The 26,054-nt window shown below is 56.7% G+C and overlaps 1 protein-coding gene across 6 annotated transcripts in view; it reads left to right on the forward strand.

Moving 5' to 3' along the window:
• Positions 1-25,578, forward strand: part of RAB40C (RAB40C, member RAS oncogene family) — a 37,740-nt gene extending 12,162 nt beyond the window's left edge. For 3 of the 6 annotated variants that reach the window (XM_063796414.1, XM_024349654.2, XM_063796413.1), the window contains 5 exons: positions 13,938-13,998; positions 15,189-15,249; positions 21,758-21,835; positions 22,210-22,432; positions 23,652-25,578. In XM_063796414.1, the coding sequence (XP_063652484.1) occupies positions 13,938-13,998; positions 15,189-15,249; positions 21,758-21,835; positions 22,210-22,432; positions 23,652-23,932 (704 nt within the window). In that variant the 3' untranslated portion in view covers positions 23,933-25,578. Of the gene's footprint in view, positions 1-13,401; positions 13,493-13,937; positions 13,999-15,188; positions 15,250-21,362; positions 21,569-21,757; positions 21,836-22,209; positions 22,433-23,651 lie in introns of those variants that run through there. The other 3 variants (XM_024349655.3, XM_054668576.2, XM_024349656.3) reach the window with 2 other exon arrangements.
• The last annotated feature ends 476 nt before the right edge of the window (positions 25,579-26,054 follow it).

Below are 26,054 nucleotides of genomic sequence, written 5' to 3' on the forward strand. Positions count from 1 at the left end.
GTCGGGCACCTGTAATCCCAGCTACTCAGGAGGCTGAGGCAAGAGAATCGCTTGAACCCAGGAGGCACAGGTTGCAGTGAGCCGAGATCGCACCACTGCACTCCAGCCTGGGCAACAGCTCTCAAAACAAAACAAAAAACTACTGATTTGGAGGCACATTTAATGATTATTCAATGAAGTGTGTATGCTTGATATCTTAAGTATGTAAAATAATTGTGGAATGAAATATATGACAACATTAGCAGTGGTCATCTCTGTTTTTTTTTTTTTTTTTTTGGTTTTGTTTTTTTTTTATTAGAGAGACAGTCTCACTCTTCCAGGCTGGAGTGCAGTGATCATAGTTCACTGCAGCCTCAAATTCCAGGGTTCTAGTGATCCTCCCGCCTCAGCCTCTCAAGTAGCTAAGACCACAGGCATGCACCACAACACCTGGCTAATTTTTTAATAAATTATTTTTTTATTTTTGAGACAAAGTCTTGCTCTTGTCCACCAGGCTGGAGTGTGATGGCACGATCTTGGCTCACTGCAACGTCTGCCTCCTGGGTTCAAGCCTCTTGCCTCAGCCCCCCGAGTAGCTGGGATTACAGGCACCTGCCACCACGCCCGGCTAGTTTTTTGGTATTTTTTTAGTAGAGATGGGGTTTCACCATGTCGGCCAGGCTGGTCTCGAGCTCCTGACCTCAAGTGATCCACCCACCTCGGCCTCCCAAAGTGCTGGGATTACAGGCGTGAGCCACTGTGCCTGGCCAATAAATTATTTTTTGTAGAATTGAGGTCTTGCCATGTTGCCTAGGCTAGTGGTCTTGAACTCCTGGGCTCAAGTGATTCTCCCACCTTGGCCTCCCAAAGTGTCGAGATGACAGGTGTTAGCCACCAAGCACAGCCAGAAATGAGTCTTAAAGTGGACATGAGATTGGGGTTTAAGCCACACTAAGCTGGATTTGTAATCATTGAAAATAATCTGAGAGCTATGGGATCTGCTCCTTAAAAGATGGGAGAGGAGAATTTTTTTTTTAAGAGATAGGGTCTCACTGTGTTGCCCAGGCTGGTCTTGAACCGTGGCGCTGAAGCAATCCTCCTGCCTCAGCCTCCTGAGTAGCTGGGGCCAGAGCTGTGTTTTTTGTTTTCTTAATGTTCTGTGTTTAGCCAGGTGTTCTGTGCCAAGTGTGCCTGCTCTTTGTAGACACGAGAGCCCTTTTGGCTTGTTGTGGGTTTTAAGGCGTTAAGTAAAAGCTCTAGCTTCGCAGGAAACCAGTCCACAAACTGCCCTAGAATTTCTTCTGACATTTGGCATGCTGGTGTACACAGACACATTTGAAATTTGTTAGATAACTTTTCCTTCCTTTACTGTCCTCCATCAGGCAGGCGCCCGTTTGCCTGCAGTGGGGTTGGTGGACGTGGGCTGTCCTTGTCTCAGAAGACATCCGAGGGGAGTGGTATGCCGGAAGATTGAATGCGGAGCGCCGGCCCCGCACGTGAATGACTTAGAGCCCCAGGTCTTCAGGGACAGGCAGCGCCTTCACATCTGGCTCTGATATGTGTTCAGGCTGTCTTGTAGGGTAATCCGGTCCCCTCATCCTTAGACCTCCAAATTCAAAGCAGATCAATGCCCTGTGGGTTTAATTTTTTTAAATCAATTTTATTGAGAGATGATGTCTATATAATAAATGTACCCTCTTTGCATGTACAGTTCTATGAGTTTTGGCACATATATGTACCTATGCAGCCAGTACCCTCATCCAAATCAGGAGCACGTCCACCCTCCTCCCAGAAAGCCCCTCAGGCCCTGCCGAGTCAGCCCCCAGCCCCCAGCAGTCGGCTTCCATCACATGGGCTGCTTTTTCCTGTTCCAGACATCATGGATACGAAGCAGACCCTGGTTTCTTTTGCTCAGCAGTTTTGAAACTTATTCATGATGTACAATAGTAGATTCTTCTTTTTTTGTTCCCAAGTAGTATTCCTTTGCACAAATATACCCCAGTTTGTTTATGCATTTACCTTGTTGATGCACATTTGGGTTATTTCCTGGTTTGGGGTATTACGAATAATGCTGATGTGAACGAGTTCTTCTTTTTTCTTTTTCTTTTTTTCTTTTTTTTTTTTTTTGAGACTCTCGTTCTGTTGCCCCAGCTGGAGTGCAGTGGTGTGATCTCAGCTCACTGCAGCCTCTACCTCCTGGGCTCAACTGATCCTCCCACCTAGCAGCTCCCTAGCAGCTGGGACTACAGGCATGTACCACCACACCCGGCTCAGAACTAGTTCTTTTAAAATTTTTTTTTTTAAATTATTTTTCTTGTAAAATACAGAAAACACGTCATTTTAGCCATATGTAGGGATACAGTTCAGTGGCACTAGCACTAAACTATAACACAAATACGCACGAGGCCTTCTGAAGGTGTTTCTCTAGAATACACGTGAGTCCTTCTGAAGGTGTTTCTCTAGAATACACGTGAGTCCTTCTGAAGGTGTTTCTCTAGAATACACGTGAGTCCTTCTGAAGGTGTTTCTCTAGAATACACGTGAGTCCTTCTGAAGGTGTTTCTCTAGAATACACGTGAGTCCTTCTGAAGGTGTTTCTCTAGAATACACGTGAGTCCTTCTGAAGGTGTTTCTCTAGAATACACGTGAGTCCTTCTGAAGGTGTTTCTCTAGAATACACGTGAGTCCTTCTGAAGGTGTTTCTCTAGAATACACGTGAGTCCTTCTGAAGGTGTTTCTCTAGAATACACGTGAGTCCTTCTGAAGGTGTTTCTCTAGAATACACGTGAGTCCTTCTGAAGGTGTTTCTCTAGAATACACGTGAGTCCTTCTGAAGGTGTTTCTCTAGAATACACGTGAGTCCTTCTGAAGGTGTTTCTCTAGAATACACGTGAGTCCTTCTGAAGGTGTTTCTCTAGAATATATGTGAGTCTTTCTGAAGGTGTTTCTGTTCCCTTAGGTAGATCTAAGAGTGGAATTGCTGTCATATATGAGTGTATGTTTTAATTTATAAGCTTGCCCAGCCTGGGCAACATAGTGAGAACTCGTTGCTACAAACATATTGAAAAATTAGCCTGGGGCTGGGTGTGGTGGCTCACGCCTGTAGTCTCAGCACTTTGGGAGGCCGAGGCAGGCAGATCACTTGAGGTCAGGAGTTCGAGACCAGCCTGGCCAACATGGTGAAACCGTATCTCTACTAAAAATACAAAGTTAGCCTGGTGTGGTGGTGGTGCTTGTGGTCCCAGTTACTTGGGAGGCTGAGGCAGGACAATCACTTGAACCTGGGAGGCGGAGGTTGGAATGAGCTGAGATCATGCCACTGCACTCCAGCCTGGGCGACAGAGTGAGACTTTGTCTCAAAAAAATAAATAAATTAGGCTGGTGTGGTGACACACACTTGTAATAGTCTTAGCTACTCAGGAGGCTGAGGCAGGAGGATCGTGTGAGCCCTGGAGTTGGAGGCTGCAGCGAGCCGTGATTGTTCCGCTGCACTCCAGCCTGAGCAGCACAGTGAGACCTGATCTCAAAAGAGAAAACTGTTTGCTCAAGCCCCATTGTTTCATAGTCCCATCAGCAATGCATGAGAGTTCCAGGTGCTCCACATCTTTGCCAACATTTGATGTTGTCAGCTTTCCATCTTTTAATTAATCAACTTTATTGAGGTGTAATTTGTGTACAAAAAAACCCCTTTAAAGTCTGCAATACAGTGAGTGCGGACAGGCATGCTGGCCTGAGAAAGCATCAGCCCTCGCAGCCTTGCCCTCTGCAGGCCTCTCACACTCTGCCCCCGGCCTGGCATGTCACTGTGGACTCATCTGCCTTGTCTAGTTTTCACGTCAATGTAGCCACACAGGGCAAACTCTCCTGTGTCCGGCTGCCTTCTTTCCATGTCTTCTGGGTGAGCTTCGGCCATGTGGTTGAGTGCGGTTGCTCCCTCCTTCCCCGCACCGAGTGGTCTCCCGTGTGCCGAGGCTGCAGTGCGTTGGTTCCACTCCAGATGGGCTTTGGGATGGTTTCCATGTTGGGTGACTCTCACAGGTCTCCTGTGAGGAGTCTCAGACGCATTTGGTGAACACAGGTGCCCATTGCTGTTGGGACGTACTGAGGAGTGGAAGCTGGGCTGTAGGGCCTGTGTAGATGCTGCCAACCCGTTCTCCAAAGCAGTCACACGGTTTCTGTCCCACAGGAGAGAGGGAGAGTCCTGTTTGTTCTAAGTCCTGCCTTCCTTTTAGCCATGCTGATGGCTGCAAGCTTGTTTCTTTGTAATACCCATAGAACATTTCTATTCTGTCAGTAACCATTCCCCAGTGGGTGGATTTTTAGTTTGGATCCAGTTTATTTATAATAAATACAGGGCCGCAATAGATGGCCTTTCTACTCCTTTTCTGTTATTGCTGACACATAGTCCTCTCGGTCCTCAGTCCAGTGTGGGTTTCTCTGGGCTGAAGTCAAGGTGTTGGCTGACACACAGTCCTCTCGGTCCTCAGTCCAGTGTGGGTTTCCCTGGGCTGAAGTCAAGGTGTTGGCTGACACACAGTCCTCTCGGTCCTCAGTCCAGTGTGGGTTTCCCTGGGCTGAAGTCAAGGTGTTGGCTGACACACAGTCCTCTCGGTCCTCAGTCCAGTGTGGGTTTCCCTGGGCTGAAGTCAAGGTGTTGGCTGACACACAGTCCTCTCGGTCCTCAGTGCAGTGTGGGTTTCCCTGGGCTGAAGTCAAGGTGTTGGCTGACACACAGTCCTCTCGGTCCTCAGTGCAGTGTGGGTTTCCCTGGGCTGAAGTCAAGGTGTTGGCTGACACACAGTCCTCTCGGTCCTCAGTCCAGTGTGGGTTTCCCTGGGCTGAAGTCAAGGTGTTGGCTGACACACAGTCCTCTCGGTCCTCAGTGCAGTGTGGGTTTCCCTGGGCTGAAGTCAAGGTGTTGGCTGACACACAGTCCTCTCGGTCCTCAGTCCAGTGTGGGTTTCCCTGGGCTGAAGTCAAGGTGTTGGCTGACACACAGTCCTCTCGGTGCCTCCGGCCTGGGCAACGAGAGTGAAACTGTCTCAAAAAAAAAAAAACAAAAAACGGGGGGCCGGGCGCGGTGGCTCACGCCTGTAATCCCAGCACTTTGGGAGGCCTAGGCGGGCGGATCACAAGGTCAGGAGATGGAGACCACGGTGAAACCCCGTCTCTACCAAAAATACAAAAAATTAGTCGGGCGCGGTTGTGGGCGCCTGTAGTCCCAGCTACTCAGGAGGCTGAGGCAGGAGAATGGCGTGAACCCAGAAGGCGGAGCTTGCAGTGAGCCGAGATCGCGCCACTGCACTCCGGCCTGGGCGACAGAGCGAGACTCCGTCTCAAAAACAAAAAGAAAAGAAAAGAAAAGAAAAGAAAGTCGCATCTGGTAAAGCAGACAAAAAAGAAAAAGAAAAGAAAACGAAGTCGCACCTAGTAAAGCAGACGCCTCAGTGACATTTTCAGACCCCTTCCTCCCCCTCCACTGCCCGTTTTCAGATTGATGCTGTGAGACCCCCTCTGAAGGGTGCCTGAGTCTGCAGCCAGGCAACGTGCTGTGCCCGTCCCCACCTCCCTCCACACGTTCCTGGGCAGCCTCCACGCCCATGTACTCACCTGTTCTCACGCTGCTAGGAAGAAATACCCCAGACTGGGTCATTTGTAAAGAAAAGAGGTTTAATTGACTCACAGTTCTGCATGGCTGCGGAGGCCTCAGGAAACTTACAGTCATGGCGGAAGGTACCTCACACAGGGCAGCTCCAGAGAGAATGAGTGCTGAGTGAAGGGGGAAGCCCCTCCTAAAACCATCAGGTGTCGGGAGAACTCACTCACCCTCACAAAAACAGCAGGGGGAACCACCCCCATGATTTAATTATCTCCATCTGGCCCCGCCCTCAACCTGTGGGGATTAGTCAAGGTGAGATTTGGGTGGGGACACAGCCAAATCTTATCACTCCTGAGACTGCTTAGCTCCCACCTCGTCCTCTGTCCTTTCTTGATCCTGAAGGGCTAGGTGCTGTGCCAAACCTGGAAGACCCAGGATGCTGGCTTCAGGCTGCCAATCTGTGGCCCTCAGCGCCATCAGACCCAGGCCCCTTCTAGACAAATGGTTGTGGCATTCCCTTTACCATCCTGAAAAGAATGAAACTCGGCTGGCCATGGTGGCTCATGCCTGTAATCCCAGCACTTTAGGAGGCCGAGGCAGGCGGATCACTTGAGGTCAGGAGTTCAAGACAAGCCTAGCCAACATGGTGAAACCCCATCTCCACAAAAAATACAAAAAAAATTAGTTGGGCATGGTGGCGGGCACCTGTAGTCCCCACTCCTTGGGAGGCAGAGGCACAAGAATCACTTGAACCCAGAAGGTGGAGGTTGCCATGAGCCAAGATTGTGCTACAATTGTGTGGCGGCTCATACCTGTCATCCCAGCACTTTGGGAGGTCAAGGTGGGCAGATTGCTTGAGCTCAGGAGCTCAAGACCAGCCTGGGCAACACAGTGAGACCCCTGACTGTACAAAAGATACAAAATTAGCCAGGTGTGGTGGTGCACACCTGTAGTCCCAGCTACTCAGGAGGCTGAGCTATGAGGAGCACGTGAGCCCAGGAGTTGGAGGCTGCAGTGAGCCTTGGCCGCACCACTGCACTCCAGCCTGGGTGACAGAACGAGACCCCTTCTCAAAAAATAAAAATAAAAACGTGGACTGATAGGTGAGAGAGGTTTGATGGTTTGGGAACAGCGGTGCTGCCACAGCTGGGTGAGGGGCCATGCGATCTGCTTGGAATGCCATGTGAGGGGAAGGGGAGGTCAGGGCAGTGCCTGGTGTGGTTCCCAGCAGGGAGCACAGGAGGTTTATTCTCTGGGAAAATTGAGTCGTGGACACCAGACACCGCTGGGGATGGTGGGAGACAGCGTGGCAGGGGACAGGGTGGCCTGAGCAAGCCCCTCCTTGCTTGGGAACTCGGGGCCTCGTGATGTGCAGATGGGAGCCCGTGGCAGGATAATGGTAGGATAACCGTCAGCCCAAAAGAAGCGGCCACGAGACGCCGCCGAGAGCCCCAACTTAGAAGCCAGAGTCACCAGCTTCCTGGCTAGGGTCTGTCCTTGAGGGTCACCAGAATGTGAGGAAAGACCCAGACAGGCAGGAAAAGAGCTCAGGGAAGGACATCTTACCATTGGCGTCATCAGAGATACCGCATCTATGAATGAAGAGCTGGACGCTGCCAGAGGGGAACGCTCAGAGCACCGGAAGGAGCTTTTAGAAATTATAAATAAGCAGCACATTTTAAAAAAGCCATAGAAGGGCTAGAAAAGAAAGTTGAGGACATCTCCCAGAAAATAGAACAAAAAGAGATTAAAAAACAACTGGGCGGTCCCTGCAGAGGTCACCCTGGCTGGCGCGGCTCAGGATGGAGGGCGGGAGCTGTGTGCCTGGAGGGGGGAACTGCGGCACGTCAGGATGTGTCTCCAGACTGCAAGGGCCACAGAGTACGAAAAAGACCACCCAGAGCAATGCGGTCAAAGCACGTGCCTTAAAAGGTTTTAGGAAACAGAATGGGTCCCACGGGAGGGTGGGGATGTGAACGGCACCGGCCTGGTGGCTCGGGTGCCAGGCCAGGGCCAGATGTAGCCTCACACCAGCCCAGCTGGGAGTCTGCTTGCTGAGACTTGGTCTCCTGTGGCTGGTGGGGAAGCGGCACCCCGTGCGGTAGACAGAACCAGCAGCCGAGGCGCCGGTGGCTTTGCTCTGGTGGCAGGACGGGTGTTCTGACCTCCCTGCCTCTGTCCCCTGAGGTCAGAGCGCCTGTCCTGTGGAGCGGCTCTGACCAGGACAGTGCCGTGTGTCTCGTGGGGTTGTGTTCAGGTCGGCTGAGAGGCAGCGCCTGGCTGGGGCTAGATGAACAAGAGGGTTATTGGGAACAGTAAACCTGAGGTGGTGAGCAAGGCCTGTGGCGCCCAGCAGATGAGGAGGAGAGCAGGGGGAAGGGTGGCAGGAGTTGCTGGTGCTGCGTGAGGCCTCAGTGGGCCTGCACGGAGCAGCTGACCTTCACTGGCGCCCTTGCCTTTTCACTGAACCGGGTATTAGCTTAGCTTATTTTTGAAAAGGCATTTCAACAGGAGGTAAAAATGAACAGCACACCAAGAGAATATGTCACAGCTGATGCCTAGGGACCCCCTTATGGGGTGTTGTTGAGCTCTGCAGCCGGAGCCCACTGCCCCTGCCCCTGCGCCGTCCCCCAGCGTGGGCTCCAGGCCTCTCCTGGGTCACTACTCTGTGCCTCCAGGAGCTCCTCCCTCTACCCCGCCCTGCCCCACCCTGTCACCCGCTTGCCCTGACCCTGCCTAGATAATTGAGACCTTCCAGGCCAAGGGCCCCCTCCCCAGGATCCTGACACCTGTTCCTCCTCTGAGAGTCCAGACCTTTTCCAGAGTGACATCCTGGGGCCCTGTGTGGTCAGAGGGCTCCATGTGGTCAGTGGCTGTGGCTTGCTGGGAACAAGACACTCGGCTGACTGTGCTTAGAGAACAGGCCGCCGTTTGTGTCTAAATGGTATCCATGGGGACGTTGTTTCATAGTCTTACACTTTTCCTCTTCACTGTTGCTGAGAATCCTGTTCTGACGCGCACCGTGGGCAACCGGGTGTGGAGCCTGTGGGATGGGTGGGACGCAGACGTCCAGCGGGAGAGGAGCATCCCAGAGCCGCCTCTGATTCAAGAGCAAGGTGCTCTAGAGGCCCCGGCTCTGTGGGTGGCTGACGTGGTCCCCAGGCTTTTCCCGGCATCCCCGCTCCTTTTGCAGCAGCCATGGCTCCTGGTGGCCCTGGGCCATGGCGCCATCTAGGGGTGGCCTAGGGGAGTCCCCGGGCCATCAGCATCTGTCTTGTGGGTGTTGCTGGCGCCCGCCTGCTTGGCCACATTGGCACGTGGAGGTGACCGTCAAGGAGAAGCAGCTATGGCCTTTGTGGCAATCGTGGTGTCCAACTTTGGCCTCTCAGGTCAGCCTTGTGGGGGCTTCAACAGCCAGGACCAAAATGACCAAGGCCCCTCTGTCCCTGTGTCCCTGCTTGACAGAACCACGGGAGGAGGGAGGTGTGGGAAGGGTGTTGACGGCCTGAGCGCGGTTCCTCCCTGAAGAGTGTTGTTTCACTTGTGAGTGTGCACGGGACAGCCGCCCTGGCCTGTAGAATCAAGAGCAGGGACAGCCGCCCTGGCCTGTAGAATCAAGAGCAGGGACAGCCGCCCTGGCCTGTAGAATCAAGAGCAGGGACAGCCGCCCTGGCCTGTAGAATCAAGAGCAGGGACAGCCGCCCTGGCCTGTAGCATCAAGAGCAGGGACAGCCGCCCTGGCCTGTAGAATCAAGAGCAAGGGACAGCTGCCCTTGCCTGTAGAATCAGCAGGGACAGCCGCCCTGGCCTGTAGCATCAAGAGCAGGGACAGCCGCCCTGGCCTGTAGAATCAAGAGCAAGGGACAGCTGCCCTTGCCTGTAGAATCAGCAGGGACAGCCGCCCTGGACTGTAGCATCAAGAGCACGGGACAGCCGCCCTGGCCTGTAGAATCAAGAGCAGGGACAGCCGCCCTGGCCTGTAGAATCAAGAGCAAGGGACAGCCGCCTTCGCCTGTAGAATCAAGAGCAGGGACAGCTGCCCTGGCCTGTAGCATCAAGAGCACGGGACAGCCGCCCTGGCCTGTAGCATCAAGAGCACGGGACAGCCGCCCTGGCCTGTAGAATGAAGAGCAGGGACAGCCGCCCTGGCCTGTAGAATGACGAGCAGGGACAGCTGCCCTGGCCTGTAGAATCAAGAGCAGGGACAGCCGCCCTGGCCTGTAGCATCAAGAGCAGGGACAGCCGCCCTGGCCTGTAGCATCAAGAGCAGGGACAGCCGCCTTGGCCTGTAGAATCAAGAGCAGGGACAGCCGCCCTGGCCTGTAGAATCAAGAGCAGGGACAGCTGCCCTCGCCTGTAGAATCAGCAGGGACAGCCGCCCTGGCCTGTAGCATCAAGAGCAGGGACAGCCGCCCTGGCCTGTAGCATCAAGAGCAGGGACAGCTGCCCTCACCTGTAGAATCAAGAGCAGGGACAGCCGGCCTCGCCTGTAGAATCAAGAGCACAGTGCAGCAGCATGCAGCACACTCAGCGGATGGAGGGCCTGGCTTCTGCACGCCGGCGGGCACTTGCTGCCAGTTGCCCTTTTCTGCGAGGCTGGATCGTGGTGCGGTGGTGGCTTGGATGGGTTTCTCTGCTGAACGATGACGTGGAATGCCTTTTCACTGCTTCTTGGTCATCGGTTTTTCTTCTTTGGGGAAATGTCTATTGAAGTCCTTTGCCCTTTTTTTAAAGTATAATTTCTGTATTTTTTTCCCCAGAGGATAGTTTGTCTTTAGTCCTTAAGGACTCAGCTCCTTATGTGGGCCTTAGTGGGAGTCCTGGGCAACACCCAGGTCTAGACCCAGGTGGAATGCATGGTTTTGGGGCCTTGGTGGGGGTCGTGGTCAGCACCCAGGTCTAGATTTGGGTGACGTGCATAGCCCTGGACTTGAGAAGCAGGATTCCTGACTTGCTTGCCGTGAAGGGCACCACTGGGGCAGTGATGCAGCTTCACACGCAGCTCGGGAAGCACACAGTTGGCGCAGATGCTTCCAAAATGTCTGCAAGGGCTGCGGCCTCTACTGCATCCCGATGGTGAACTGCCTAACTCTACTGCATCCCGATGGTGAACTGCTAACTCTGCCGCATCCCGATGGTGAACTGCTAACTCTACCGCATCCCGATGGTGAACTGCTAACTCTACCTCGTCCCGATGGTGAACTGCTAACTCTACCTCGTCCCGACGGTGAACTGCCTAACTCTACCGCATCCCGACGGTGAACTGCCTAACTCTACCTGGTCCCGACGGTGAACTGCCTAACTCTACCTGGTCCCGACGGTGAACTGCCAAACTCTGCCGCGTCCCGACGGTGAACTGCCTAACTCTGCCGCGTCCCGACGGTGAACTGCCTAACTCTGCCGCGTCCCGACGGTGAACTGCCTAACTCTGCCGCGTCCCGACGGTGAACTGCCTAACTCTGCCGCGTCCCGACGGTGAACTGCTAACTCTGCCGCGTCCCGACGGTGAACTGCCGAACTCTGCCTCGTCCCGACGGTGAACTGCCGAACTCTGCCGTATCCCGATGGTGAACTGCCGAACTCTGCCGTATCCCGATGGTGAACTGCCGAACTCTGCCGTATCCCGATGGTGAACTGCCGAACTCTGCCGTATCCCGATGGTGAACTGCCTAACTCTACCTCGTCCCAATGGTGAACTGCCTAACTCTACCGCATCCCGATGGTGAACTGCCTAACTCTGCCGTATCCCGATGGTGAACTGCTAACTCTGCCGTATCCCGATGGTGAACTGCCAAACTTTACCTCGTCCCGATGGTGAACTGCCTAACTCTACCGCATCCCGACGGTGAACTGCCTAACTCTACCGCATCCCGACGGTGAACTGCCTAACTCTGCCGCATCCCGACGGTGAACTGCCAAACTCTACCTCATCCCGACGGTGAACTGCCAAACTCTACCTCGTCCCAATAGTGAACTGCTAACTCAGCCGCATCCCGATGGTGAACTGCCAAACTTTACCTCGTCCCGATGGTGAACTGCCTAACTCTACCGCATCCTGATGAACTGCTTAATGGCGTTGTCCCTGGGTACACATTGGGTGCAGCTCCTGCAGTCATGGGCTGCTCACAGCCGTGGCCTTTTTGGCACAACCATTGTTCCTTCTTGTCTTGGAAACGAGGACCCGAGGGAGACCATCCGTCCATCCTAAAATTGGGACGTTTGGTTTTCTGTTGTTGAGTTGGAGTTATTTGTAGAGTCTAGAGATCAGTCTCTAGGAGACGTGTGATCTGCAGACATTTCCCTCCATCTCTGGGTTGCATTTTTCTGTCCATTGATGGTGTCCTTCGATGCATGAGAACAGCCTTTGATGTACATGTAGGGGTTGGTCAGGCAGAAGGACGGTGTGGGTGGAAGCGCTGATGCCTGAAGGGCGCCGTAGGCAGAGAGACCACGTGGCTGGCTTGCAGGGCTGCGCCCGCACGGAGAGACAGATGTGCACAGACACACACACAAGCCCACTGGGCAGGTGCACTCCGTGGGAGGGCGTCGCTTATGTTTAAAAAGTGCCCGTTTCCAAGCCCCTTGGAGAAAGTGTCATAAAAAGACAAAACGTGAATGGTGTTCTAAGGTGGGGGAAGGGGCTGAGCCCTAAAGATAGAAGCTTCTGGAAAGTTTCCAGAGGGCCCAGAGCCTGTTTAAGATGTCGTGCCTGCGTTAAGTGTCCAGAACTGTCTGCTCCTTTCAGTTTCTCTTGGACTGATCTTTTCCTATAAAACTGTAAGGAAATAAAAAGTAATGATTTGATGTTGGCCGGGCACGGTGGCTCACACCTGTAATCCCAGCACTTTGGGAGGCCAAGGCGGGCGAATCACCTGAGGTCAGGAATTTGTGACCAGCTTAGCCAATGTGGCAAAACCCCGTCTCTACTAAAATTATAAAAATTAGCCGGCCGTGGTGGTGGGCACCTGTAATCCCAGCTACTCGGGAGGCTGAGGCAGGAGAATCGCTTGAACCTGGGAGGTGGAGGTTGTAGTGACCCGAGATTGTGGCACTGCACTGCGGCCTGGGCGACAGAGTGAGACTCCATCTCAAAAAAGAATAAAAGGCCGGGCGCGGTGGCACACGCCTGTAATCCTAGCACTTTGGGAGGCTGAGGCGGGTGGGTCATGAGGTCAGGAGATCGAGACCATCCTGGCTAACACGGTGAAACCCCATCTCTACTAAAAATACAAAAAATTATCCGGGCGTGGTGGCGGGCGCCTGTAGTTCAGCTACTCGGGAGGCTGAGGCTAGATAATGGCGTGAACCCAGGAGACGGAGCTTGCAGTGAGCAGAGATCGCACCACTGCACTCCAGCCTGGGCGACTGAGCAAGACTCTGTCTCAAAAAAAAAAAAAAAAAAAACCTATGTGGCAGGCAGGCTGGTGGCTGTCTGAGGTCAGCCCAGAGTCCGGAAAAGCAGCATTTTATTTATTTATTTATTTATTTATTTATTTATTTATTTATTTATTTATTCATTGAGTACTGTCACCCAGGCAGGAGTGCAGTAGCATGATCTCGGCTCACTGCAACCTCCACCTCCCAGCTTCAAGTGATTCTCCTGCCTCAGCCTCCCGAGTAGCTGGGATTAAAGGTGCCCACCACCACACCTGGCTAATTTTTTGTATTTTTAGTAGAGACGGGGTTTCACTGTGTTGGCCAGGCTGCTCTCAAACTCCCGACCTCATGATCCGCCCGCCTCGGCCTCCCAAAGTGCTGGGATTACAGGTGTGAGCCACCGCGCCCGGCCAGAAGCAGCATTTTTAAACTTGTTTGGCCCTCCCTAACACCAACCTTGGCAGTTCCTGGGCTGCAGTAAGCCAAGACTTGGAAATACATTCGCCTTGGAGAATTCAACTTCAAAATGCATACGAAGTAGGTCAGGGTGGAAATAAAGGCACTGCCCTTTCTCCAGGCATGCTGGAGTCCACGCCCTGCCTTTGCCCAATGCCCTCTGAGGGACAGGCCCTGTGCCTTGCACCCAGCGCAGGCCACAGGCGGAGGCCCCATTCCAGGCAAGCCATGCCCATGGAGAGGCTGGCCTGCTAGGCTATGGGGCCCGATGGCCTGACACTGTACGTACCACGCTCCTGCCCTGCCCCGCCCTGCCCCGCCCGTGGCTCGTGTGCAGAAGTGGGCAGGCCTGGGTTGCTGGGCCAGAGCCCCGAGATTGCCCCCTGCCCCACTGGCTGAGTGTGGGGGAGCTGCCTCTCCACTTCTGCGTGGGTCTTGGCCCTGGGAGGCCAGTGGCCGAGGCTGGTCTCGTGGGCGCTCGCTCCAGGAGTGGCGCGTCCCCTCAGCGCCCTGTGCTTCCTCGCAGGGATCGACTACAAGACCACCACCATCCTGCTGGACGGCCGGCGCGTGAAGCTGGAGCTCTGGTGAGTTGGGGCTGCGGCACTTCAGTTCCTGGGTGAGGACACGAATGCCGAAGGGAGAACAGAACCCTTAGAGAAACAGGAAAGCGTCCTGTTTGCATTTCACTTGGAAGAGCCACTTACACAGCCCCTGTTTAAACACAGAATGGATTTTACTCCAACAGGCAAAAGACAGTCTGGGACACTGTGTCCCTAGAGATCCCGGCTCCCCTCCTGCCCCGGAAGACCTGATTCCGTGGTGGCTGTGGGCCCCTTCCCTCCCCTCCTGCCCTGGAAGACCTGATTCCGTGGTGGCTGTGGGCCCCTTCCCTCCCCTCCTGCCCCGGAAGACCTGATTCCGTGGTGGCTGTGGGCCCCTTCCCTCCCCTCCTGGCCCGGAAGACCTGATTCCGTGGTGGCTGTGGGCCCCTTCCCTCCCCTGCTGCCCCGGAAGACCTGATTCCGTGGTGGCTGTGGGCCCCTTCCCTCCCCTCCTGCCCCGGAAGACCTGATTCCGTGGTGGCTGTGAGCCCCTTCCCTCCCCTTCTGTCGGCTTCACCTTAAAAAGCATTTCCCAGCCGGGTGTGGTGGCTCACGCCTGTCATCCCAGCACTTTGGGAGGCCGAGGCAGGAGGATCACCTGAGGTCAGGAGTCCAAGACAAGCCTGGCCAACATGGTGAAACGCCATCTCTACTAAAAATACAAAAATTAGCCAGGTGTGGTGGCAGGCGCCTGTAGTCCCAGCCACTCAGGAGGCTGAGGCAGTAGAATCACTTGAACCCGGGAGGCAGAAGTTGCAGTGAGCCGAGATTGCACCACTGCACTCCAGCCTGGGTGACAGAACGAGACTCCGTCTCAAAAAAGAAAAAAAAAAAGCATTTCCCAGAACGTCAGCGTTGATGAGACGTGAATGTCCACAGGGTTGGGGCTCTCCAGCCTGGCAGGACAGTCTCCTGGAGCTCCCAGGCTCATGTGGGGAGCTTGCTCACTCCCCAGGTGGGCGGGGGCCCCGTCTGCCGCCTGCCTGGCTCAGCAGCTCGGCGCCAGGCCGCTGTGACCTGTACAGACAAAGCTGCTTAGCACAGCCCCATTGGCACCTGTCCTGGCCGCCCTGCTCCCCTCAGGACATCCAGGTGGGTCGGCAGAGGAGGGCAGGAGGTGAGCCTCTCACAGGGACCACAGTCCCGGCCCCTCCCCTCCCCGTATGTTTCAGGGACACGTCGGGCCAGGGCCGGTTCTGCACCATCTTCAGGTCCTACTCCAGGGGCGCTCAGGTAAGACCAGCACCGCTCTTTCCGTTGCTTTTCAAAGGATGTTTCTCCTGATTCTTTCTGAATGTGAGTTGTTGTCCTGTCACACTCCCAAGCACTTTCTTTCTTTATAAGGATATTTTCACATTGGTTTGTTTATTTGTTTGTTTTGAGACAGAGCCTCACCCCGTCACCTAGGCTGGAGTGCAGTGGCACAATCTCGGCTCACTGCAGCCTCCCCCTCCCGGGTTCAAGCGATTCTCCTGCCTCAGCCTCCCCAGTAGCTGGGAGTACAGGCACGGTGGGTGTACGTGGACCTGTGTGTGTGCACAGGTGTAGTGGGTGCACTCAGGGCCGTGTGTGTGTGCAGGCATGTGCACAGGTCTGGCGGGGGCACTGGGGCCATGTGTGCAGTGTGTGTGCAGGTGTGGTGGGTGCGCTTGGCCACCCTCGTTTCTGTCTCCTCTGGGCCCCCAAGCACGCTTTTGTGCTGACTGGATCTGCTGGCGAATGTGAGGCCGGAAGGAGGGCAAGGACTTGAAGCCCATGTAAACAGACCTGTCATGGCCACTGTTGTTGCTGCTTCAGTGGGAGGGATTCGAGCGGGTCCGTCCTGTCTGTGATGCCCCTAAGAGTTCTGGAAGAGCCAGGAGAGCCCCTCCGGGGCCAGTTCGTGAGCCTGGAGCCCCCCATGTGGGCCCAGGGTGGCCGCCTGGGTCTGGGTCTGGATCCTTCTGGGGGGAAGGTTCAGGTCTGTGCCATGCAGCTTCTGGCTCAGGTGGGTCCGCTCTGGGCAGGAAGCTGCCCAGGTGAGAGGGGGATGGACACTGGAGCTTCGTCCCCTGGCAAGCTCATTTCCTTCCGTTTCTACACCGAAGTGTAGTCGGTGTTGGCTCTGATGTCTTCTACCTGCTGGCGGTGGGTGGGAAGGACGCCAGGGCGGGCTGGGTCGCACCCTGTCCTGGGAGTTCCCTCGGAGATGTTGGCAGCTCCCTCATGGGAGCAGAAGGGCCTGCAGGCTCCGTGCCGTCCCCGTGAGAACTGGAGTGACATGGCCGTGCTGCGTGGAGCTGGCAGGTGGAAGACGGGCAGGCTCGAGGATGCGTTCCATGGGCCCTGCCTGCTATTGAAAGAGGAGCTGGGGCCGGTGCGGTGATTCACGCCTGTAATCCTGGCACGTTGGGAGGCCAAGGCAGGCAGATCACGAGGTCAGGAGTTGGAGACCAACCTGACCAACATGGTGAAACCCCATCTCTACGAAAAATACAAAAATTAGCCGAGCATGGTGGTGGGCGCTTATAATCCCAGCTACTTAGGAGGCTGAGGCAGGAGAATCGCTTGAACCCAGGAGGTGGAGGTTGCAGTGAGCCGAGATTGTGCCATTGCACGCCAACCTGGGCGACGAGTGAAACTCCATCTCAAAAAAAAAGGAGGAGCTGTGTGGGTGATTTACATCTACAAAAATGCCTTCTTCCTTTTGCTTTTAAGTATTTCGTGATTTTTCTGCAATAAACATATACTATTTTGGTATTAAAAAATATGGGGCGCAGTTATGTTGGATGACAAGGGTTGTTGAGGAGATACTGGAAAAGGCAGCAGGGAGGCTGAACCTGACAGGCTCCACTGCGGGCATCCCAGCCCCCCCCCGACGGGCTCCACCGCGGGCATCCCAGCCCCCCCCGACGGGCTCCACCGTGGGCATCCCAGCCCCCCCCCGACGGGCTCCACTGCGGGCATCCCAGCCCCCCCGATGGGCTTCACCGCGGGCATCCCAGCCCCCCCCCGACGGGCTCCACCGCGGGCATCCCAGCCCCCCCCCGACGGGCTCCACCGTGGGCATCCCAGCCCCCCCCCGACGGGCTCCACTGCGGGCATCCCAGCCCCCCCCCGATGGGCTTCACCGCGGGCATCCCAGCCCCCACCGACGGGCTCCACCGCGGGCATCCCAGCTCCCACACAGGGAGGTCTGTGGGACACGAGGCCAGCACAGTCGTGATTTCTGTTCAGCTGCATGAGAACTAAAAAAGAAAAAAACAGTTCATAAGCTCTGCATTTGCCAGGCTGAGGTCCTGGAAAGCAAGCTCTGTTATCATCTCCGTGTTCTTTCCAAAGCATCTGGCACAACCGGTTATGTCTTTGTTTTGTCTTGTTAACTCTGGAAGTTCTTAGCTGTCATTTTCCACATGCGAGGAGCAGGTTACAGACCCAGGTGCACATGTTGGTCCTGGGTTGAGGGTGCCAGGTGCTTCCTTGCCCCGGGAGAAGCACCTGAGCCTCCAGGCGGGCCTCTGACCGCCGTGACTGAGCATTTGGGCCACCCCGGGAGCCCAGCCCTGACCTGTGTCTCTCCTGCCTGGTGAGCAGCGCTGAGGTGCGGGTGCATCCAGCCGAGGTGCAGAGCCCAGGTTTGCAGCAGGGTTTCTCCCGCCGCCCCTGATGAGACACAGACTAGCAAGGACTGTCTGTCCCAGCCGGGATTTGTCACTCTGCCTCCCTCCGTTGAGAGTGGAGAGGCCTGGAAGGTCCCCACGGCCTGGGTCATGCAGATGGCACCAGCAAAGGCCACCGGCCACTCCCTGCTGCTGTCACCTGTCACACAGCAGCAGTCCCGTGGCTCTTCCCGTGAGGCCCTTCACATGCCGCCGAAGGCCAGGCTCCCTAGACTTCATGGTCGTGTTTGCATATTCTGTTGCTGTGATCTGAGACGGCCCCTCTCAGAAGCGGGTGCCACAACCCGCTGGTGGGATGAGCGGGTCACCCAGGTGCGGGTCCCTTGGTGTGTGGAGGGTGGAGCAGGCTCCTTGTAACTGCAGTGTGGCTGACGGGATGTGCCATCCCGTTTAGCTGAGAATTTGGGGTCAGCGGGCTTAGTGCCAGGAAGGCTGTGGCCAAGTGCCATGTCTCCTTCAGGACAAAGGTGTGGGTTTGTTTCCCTGAGAGGGGGTTTATGTGGAGCGTGGTACAGGAGGCACACGTGCTGCTGGCTTGTCGGCACACAGGTGGGCGGGTGGACGTGAGTGGGCACGGCTTGGCAGTAGCTCCCATTTTACATGTCAGTTGCTCCTGGGCAGAGCCTGGGTGCAGGGATGCAGGAGGAGGGCTTCACTCTCGCTGGCTGTACCTTGGGAGCTTCAGCCACATAGGTGGAAGGGGCATGTGTTTGTCAAAATTCATCAAAATGTTCAAACCTCGGATCTTTGTATTTTGTGCTTTGTAAGTTACAGCTCAGTAAAAAATGATAGCAAAAAGGACACCCACTCTTAGGCCCAGCAGTTCTACTTCTGGGAATTTATCGTGTAGGTCGAGTTGATCAAAAAAAGGTGTAAACGTGCTCAGATGCATATTGCCACCGTTACCCAAGAGCCGGCGCAGTACCAGTTCACGAGCAGGCGGGGGCGCTGGGCCTGAGCTCAGGGCGCGCCGGTGGGAGCAGCGCAAGTGCCTCCACCCCCTTGACCCCGCCCGCGAGGCACGAGCGGCACCGTGGACACGTCTGTAGACGCTGAGGAAACTGACTGTCAGGGCGGCTCCTAGAGCAGGGCGAGCACGCGTCCTGACTCATCCCCTAGAGCGGGGGAGCGCGCGTCCTGACTCATTCCCTAGAGCACTCGCTCGTTCTTTTGTTTTGTTTTTTGAGACGGGTCTCGCTCTGTCGCCAGGCTGGAGTGCCGTGGCGCGATCTCCGCTCACTGCAACCTCCGCCTCCCGGGTTCAAGCGATTCTCCTGCCTCAGCCTCCCGAGTAGCTAGAACTAGGTGTGCACCACCGCGTCCAGCTAATTTTTGTATTTTTAGTAGAGACGGGGTTTCACCATGTTGGCCAGGATGGTCTCCATCTCTTGACCTCGTGATCCGCCTGCCTCGGCCTCCCAAAGTGCTGGGATCGCAGGCGTGAGCCACGGCGCCCGGCCGAAGTCGCTAGTTTTTTAAAAATCAGATCATTTTTAGAAAACAGAAGGCAGTGGAAGAGTCTGTTTGCCCCGTGCTCTGCCCCTTGAGACACGCAGCTGAGGGTGCTTAGGGTGCCGTTCGTTAGGCGGCTGCTGGTCACCGAGAGTCTCCTTTTGGTTTCTCACTCCGTGGTCATTTGGGTCCCTGCGGCCTCACTGTGACCCACGCCGGAGCAAGCCTCCGGGTCCTCCTGTGCCATCGCCCCTGCCCATAACCCCTGCTCCTCAGACATGGCCATCCCAGGAAGTGGGGGCCTGCTCAGGGCAGCAGCCGGGAGGTGTGGCCAGGGCCCCCCAGCCTCACAGCATACTTGGAGCCGGAGGCAGCCCATCAGCTGGGAGGCAGGCCTTCTGCTCTCTTTCTGGAGTTTTCAGTGTCATACGAATAGGGGTGTTTGCCACAGAAAACAGGTCAGCATCAAAAGTTACCCCTCTCTAGCCTTTTAGCATTTATGTCCATATAAACTTCTTCAGTGTAATGTGTTGTGTGTTTATACTTTTATTTTTTAAAAATCATGCTGGGCCGGGCGCGGTGGCTCACGCCTGTCATCCCAGCACTTTGGGAGGCCGAGGTGGGCAGATCACGAGGTCAGGAGATCGAGACCATCCTGGCTAACACGGTGAAACCCTGTCTCTACTAAAAAAAAATACAAAAAAATTAGCCGGGCATGGTGGCGGGCGCCTGTAGTCCCAGCTACTCAGGAGACTGAGGCGGGAGAATGGCGTGAACCCGGAAGCGGAGATCGTGCGGCTGCACTCCAGCCTGGGCGACAGAGTGAGACTCCGTCTCAAAAAAAAAAAAAAAGAAATCATGCTGGGCTGGGCACAGTGGCTCACACCTCTGATCCCAGCACTTCAGGAAGTTGAGGCAGGAGGATCACTTGAGGCCACGGGTTCAAGACCAGCCTGGGCAACATAGCAAGATCCCATCTCTAAAAAATGTTTAAAAAAACTTAGCCAGATGTGGTGGTTCACACCTGTATTCCCAGCCACTCAGGGAGCTGAGGCTCAGAATATCAAGCTGCAGTGAGCCATGATCGTGCCACTGCATGAGCCCCAGCCTGGCTGACAGAGTGAGACCCTGTTTCAAAAAAAAAGAAAATGCCATCCGCAGTGCTGGGACCTGCGTTCTTACCTCACCTGGGTTGCACATCTCTCCTTGGCCAGCATGCACGCTTTTACATGCACTGCTGCTGTCTTCAGCATCTGCACGGTACATTTCACTGCCGCTTACTCAGCTGTCCCCTGAGGCTGGACATTTAATTTGTGTCTGGCTTGTCGTTGTTATCAGCGCCACTGTGACACACATCCTCAGTTACTTCCGAGTTGTGGGCTTGCCATGCGGGAGGTTGCCATGAGGGAGGTTGCCACTCGGGAGAGTGGGCTGTGTTGTACGCTTTGGTGGCCCACTCCCCGTCTCTCCACCTCCCCCAGCAGCAAATGAGCCAGCCCCAGTCCCTGTGCCCCAACCTCCAGGGTTAACCCCTGGGTGTGCATTCGTTTATTCTGAATCTTATCATTTATCGCCCACCAGACTGACTTGGCCATCTCTGGCCTCGAAGGGTCTCCCTCAGCAAGAGGTGTCCTTCCTGAGCTGTCGCTCCATCCTGAGCAAGGCCTTCGCCCTGGGAGCTTAGTAATGTCAACCTTGTTCTAAACAGGACCTGGGGCTACACTTCAGTCTTCCAGATATCGAAAGATGGTTCTAAGACGTTCTAAAAACCCTAATTTTCAGATGGACAGTGCCCTCTTCTTTCAGCCTCAGCCCCTTGTGTGATAGGCTCTTCCGTTACGCGAAGGTTTTGTCAGCCTAGGAGTAGGGTGGATCACAGCTCATTGGCTGGATCTGGTTGCAGAATTGTAGGGTGGGAGTGGACGTTGGGGAGAGGCGGGCATAGGGGAATGGGCCTGTGATGTCACCGTTTCGCCCGACAGGGCTCTGAGTGTGAGCAGTGTGCTCCCCCGTGCTGCTGGAGAGCCATGACTGTCACTGCCGAGATATTTAGGGCAGGTGGAAACAGCCCAGAGCTGAGCTCCAAGTAATTGGTCTCTAAGGGATGTGGCAAAAAGTCCCCGTGGCAAAACCTGCTCTGCCTGGCTGGGGGAGCTTCACAGAAACTGTCCTGGAGGGACTGGCATTCTGCTCTACAAGTTTTAGGTTGGAAAACTCAGAAATGCCCCCACTCAGCTCTGTCCCAGGTACTCCCGGGGGGATTCACTGATGGACTGGCCGAGAGGACACTTAGCTTCCACAGCTGCACGTCCCCCGGCTGCCAGAACCCCGCATCTGCCTGCCCAGGAAACTTCCACAGGCTGATGGCTCCAGGGGAGGGAGGGGAAGCGGCATTTCTGACACCATGGAAGGCACCCACCCCCCTGCTGCAGTCCTGCCAGGTGAGGGCAGGGGTGAGGGGCAGGGCTGCACCAGCTCTGCGTGGAGGGCATGGCTCATCTGCCCATCCGCCAAGTAATAAGCATCCTTGGCCCTGCCCGGGAACTGAGGCCCCTGCACCTGAGCGTCCCTGGGCCTGGGCTGGCCATGCGTGTCAGTGACCCCTGGTGACCCCCAAGTCTCTGTTGCAGGGGATCCTCTTGGTGTATGACATCACCAACCGCTGGTCCTTTGACGGCATCGACCGCTGGATCAAGGAGATTGATGAGGTAGGCCTGGGTCCGGGGAGCCCTCCCGGGGAAGGCAGGCTGGATGGAGGTACCTGGGCCCCGGGTAGGCTCTGGATTCCCGCCTGCCGCCCCTCCTGTGGCCCCGGCTCTGCACCCTGCACTGTCCCACGGCCTACGCCTGGGCATGCTGGTCACTGTGCACACGACAGCCGGGCGTGGATCCCAGCAAGACCAGGAGCTATGGGGCCACCCGGAAGGGCCTGCACTGTAGGGCCTGAGCCCTGGGCTCTGCCCACCTTGACCTCCCATGGCCCTCACCCCATCATAGTCCAGACAATGAGGGCGGGCCCTGCTGCGGCTGAGGGGTGGGTGGCACCCTGCGTTTGTGCGTCTGCTGAGTTCTGTGCCCCCAGCATGCACCCGGAGTCCCCCGGATCTTGGTTGGAAACCGGCTGCACCTGGCCTTCAAGCGGCAGGTCCCGACGGAGCAGGCCCGCGCGTATGCAGAGAAGAACTGCATGACCTTCTTTGAGGTCAGCCCCCTGTGCAACTTCAACGTCATCGAGTCCTTCACGGAGCTATCCCGCATCGTGCTCATGCGGCACGGCATGGAGAAGATCTGGAGGCCCAACCGAGGTGGGTGGGCGGGCGCCGGCCAGCCCTGAGGTCCCGGAACCTGGGCTGCCCTGATCACATGGAGGCTGAGGGGGGCCAGGGGCCAGTGAGGGAGGTTCAGGCAGGTCCCTTGGCAACGCGCAGTAGGGGCTCGGCCGGCGGCAGGTCAGTGACTTGGTAAGAGCAGCCTCGGGGGAGAGGCGGCAGCACTGGGGGGCACAGGAACAGCTGATGACCCCCCCTCAGGGTGCCGCCGTGGCCGCTGTACTCTGCCATGCCTGTGGGTCCCTGGCATTGCTGGTGTGGGCAGTGTGTGCTCGCTCCTTCCTGGTTCCGGGGCTGGTCCTGCTGTCAGGGGAGCACAGGAGCCGTGCCTGCAGCTTTGTGTTGTGTCATCTGCTCTTCCTGGGTAGCCACGTCCTTGATCAGAGGCTCCCGTGAAGCCCCCCTCAGGGAGGTGGTACTGTTGATTTTGTGGTGCCTCCCAGCAGGGTTCACTGCTGAACAGAGAGAGGGTGGCTGACGGTGTCACTGTCCTTCTTAAGAGGAAGCACGGGCCTGGCACGGTGGCTCACTCCTGTAATCCCAGCACTTTGGGAGGCCGCAGCAGGTGGATCACCTGAGGTCAGGACTTCGAGACCAGCCTGGCCAACACGGTGAAACCCTGTCTCTACTAAAAATACAAAAATTAACCGGGCGTGGTGGCGCACGCCTGTAGTCCCAGCTATTCGGGAGGCTGAGGCAGGAGAATCGCTTGAACCCGGGAGGCGGAGGTTGCAGTGAGCGGAGATCGCGCCACGGCACTCCAGCCTGGCGACAGAGCGAGACCCGTCTCAAAAAACAAAACAAAAGAACGAGCGAGTGCTCTAGGGAATGAGTCAGGACGCACGCTCCCCCGCTCTAGGGGATGAGTCAGGACGCTTGAAGGGCCAGATCACGCAGCCCTCACACTGGGAGCTGCATCATCCAGGCCAGGAACTGGGCAGAGCGCCCTCTGGAAGCTCCGCAGCAGCACCGCCCAGCGTGCCTGGCTTTAGGGAGCACGGCAGGGGATGGGGTGCCAGTGGACACATCTGTGCTGGGCAGAGAAGTTTGGGCGCCCAGGTCCTCCAGGAGCCCAGCCTGGGAACAGCTCTAGGAGTGTGGAGACCCCGCCAGGCTTCTCTTGGGCACCTCAGGTCTCCCTGCACAGGGCCTCCTCCCCACAGCCCCATGGTCTGACACCCCCTCTGCCCCACAGTGTTCAGCCTGCAGGACCTCTGCTGCCGGGCCATCGTCTCCTGCACCCCCGTGCACCTCATCGACAAGCTTCCACTGCCCGTCACCATCAAGAGCCACCTCAAGTCCTTCTCGATGGCCAACGGCATGAACGCGGTCATGATGCACGGCCGTTCCTACTCCCTGGCCAGTGGGGCCGGGGGCGGCGGCAGCAAGGGCAACAGCCTCAAGAGGTCCAAGTCCATCCGTCCACCCCAGAGCCCCCCCCAGAACTGCTCGCGGAGTAACTGCAAGATCTCCTAGCGGGGACGGGCGGGGCCGCCTGTGCAGATGCCAGGAGGGCTCGAGCTGGACACTCCTGGCTGGACGCCAGGCCAGTGCCGCCTACGTGGAGACTGTCCACACAGCTGCCTCAGAAGCGCCGGGCTTTCCTCACACCTGAGCCGGGTGCGAGGAGGAGCATGCACGGACCACGCGCGGCAGGCGGGAGGAGAGGGCGCGGCTGGGCTGCTGGTGCTTCCGGGAATCTTGGTCTGAAACAAGCTGGGCCTCCCCAGCTGCCTGGGCTCGACCGGCCGGGAGCCTGGTTGGCCTTTCTTATTTATATAGAGAACACTTCACTTTTTTGTACATTTTTAAGGGGCCTTCAGGAAAGCCTGGGTGTGGCCCGGTGGTGGTGCACTGGTGACTTCATGGCCACGCCAGCTGTGGGGACGCACTTGGGACTCCTCGAGAGGGGACTCGCGGCCGCGATGGCAAGGCAGCCTGTGAATTCATGCGCTGCGAGTGGCGGGGCTGCCCAGAGGCCGGGGGAGCAGACAGGGCCAGTGTTCCCTCTGGAAGCTTGGGTGACCGGGGCCCTGGCTCCCACGGGATGGAGGGTGTGGTCCTGTGGTCAGAGCCCAAGCAGCACTCAGGAGAGGGGAGAAAGGAGGTGCACCTGGGAGCCCACATTTTTGTTGCTCCCCAAATCCCTCCCCACGTGGGGATGAGAACCTTCCTGCTGTGATGTGACACCTTCGGGGACACTGACCACTCAAAACTCAGATCATCTCGCCCACCCTGGAGAGTGCAGAGCTATCTGTAGACTTAGGAATACTCGATGGGCAGTGGTGCAGACCCCAGGCACCTGCGTGCAGCCTCCTGTTCTCGGCAGCTTCTGTCGCTGGCCCTGGGGTCCCCACAGCTGCAGCTCTCCTGTGAGGTTGCACGGCATCAGAACCATCCTGACCTTCTTAGGGACGTGCCTGGAATCACCTCGTCCACGTCCATGTCCACCTGGGGGCCTCGGGAGGCTAGGCCCCTCCTCAAAGGCCCACCAGCCCGGCGCTCATGCTGAGCCCCAGGCACGCAGGGCCGGCCACTTCTCTCCTGAAGCCATTGGCCGCTCCTCCACCCAGTGCTTCTGCCCATGCCTGCCCCAGCAGCCCCTCTGCACGGTCGCCGTCGCCTGGGCCTGCCCACAGCACTGGTGCTCACCTCTACCTCCTGTCCTCAGGCCGTGTGGCACGACATGGCCAGCACGCAGAAGGAGCCCTCCCGGGACCCAGGACCCCCCGTGGTGGACTCCGCGGCACATGCTTCCCAAGGTGGTCCCACGGAGGGTGTTACTGGGCACCAGTGGACTCGCCCCATGGCCCGTTCCTGGGAGATGAGGGCCGTGGCCTGCGTGAACTACCAGATGAGTAAGGGAACCCCAGGCATGCGGCCCTGCCACAGCCCCCAAAGACACCGGCCTCCTGCTCCAGCTTCCCTGTCCTGGCCCCACCTGTCCTGTTGCTGCCAGCAGGGCCCTTGTTTGGGATTATGAACAAACCTCACAGACTTTGAGGACCTGGATGGTCCTGCATTCATGGCATCAACACTACCCGCACTGCTGTTAGACACTCCGCCATTCCTGGTTCTCTCCGAACCGTTCTTTGTACAGTAAATGTAATTCAGCTGTGGTCCCCACGTTTTGCTGTGTCTGGTGGGGTGGGTCTGGCAGTGGCGGTGCCCCGTGCCAGGGGCCAGTGCTGCTTCATACCCGGCAAACTGACCTCTGGCCTTTGTTTTGCCTGCTGTTCCCTGCGCTGACCGGGCTGACCTGCCGCAGTTGGCTGGGTTCGCCTCAAAGTGAGGGCTGGAGCTGGGCTGGAGCTGGGCTGGAGCTGGGCTGGAGCAGGGCTGGAGCAGCTGGGCCTGGTCACGGCCATTCTCCTCTTCCCGGTGGATGGAATCCCAGCTGGGCTGTGCTGAGCCCTCGCTCACAGTCCCCGGCAGCAGATGGCCTGGGGCGGACTGTCCCCAACAGCAGCAGGACTCCAGAGGGCCAGGTCATCCAGTCAGTCGGCCCCCTCAGCAGAGAGCCGCCTGCACGCTGGCCAATCTGGTGCCTGCTATGCCCGGCCCAGGGGGGTGTGGATGCCCCGGAGGTCACAGCTGA

Source organism: Pan troglodytes, chromosome 18 (genome assembly GCF_028858775.2).
Source record: "Pan troglodytes isolate AG18354 chromosome 18, NHGRI_mPanTro3-v2.0_pri, whole genome shotgun sequence".
Classification (NCBI taxonomy): domain Eukaryota; kingdom Metazoa; phylum Chordata; class Mammalia; order Primates; family Hominidae; genus Pan; species Pan troglodytes.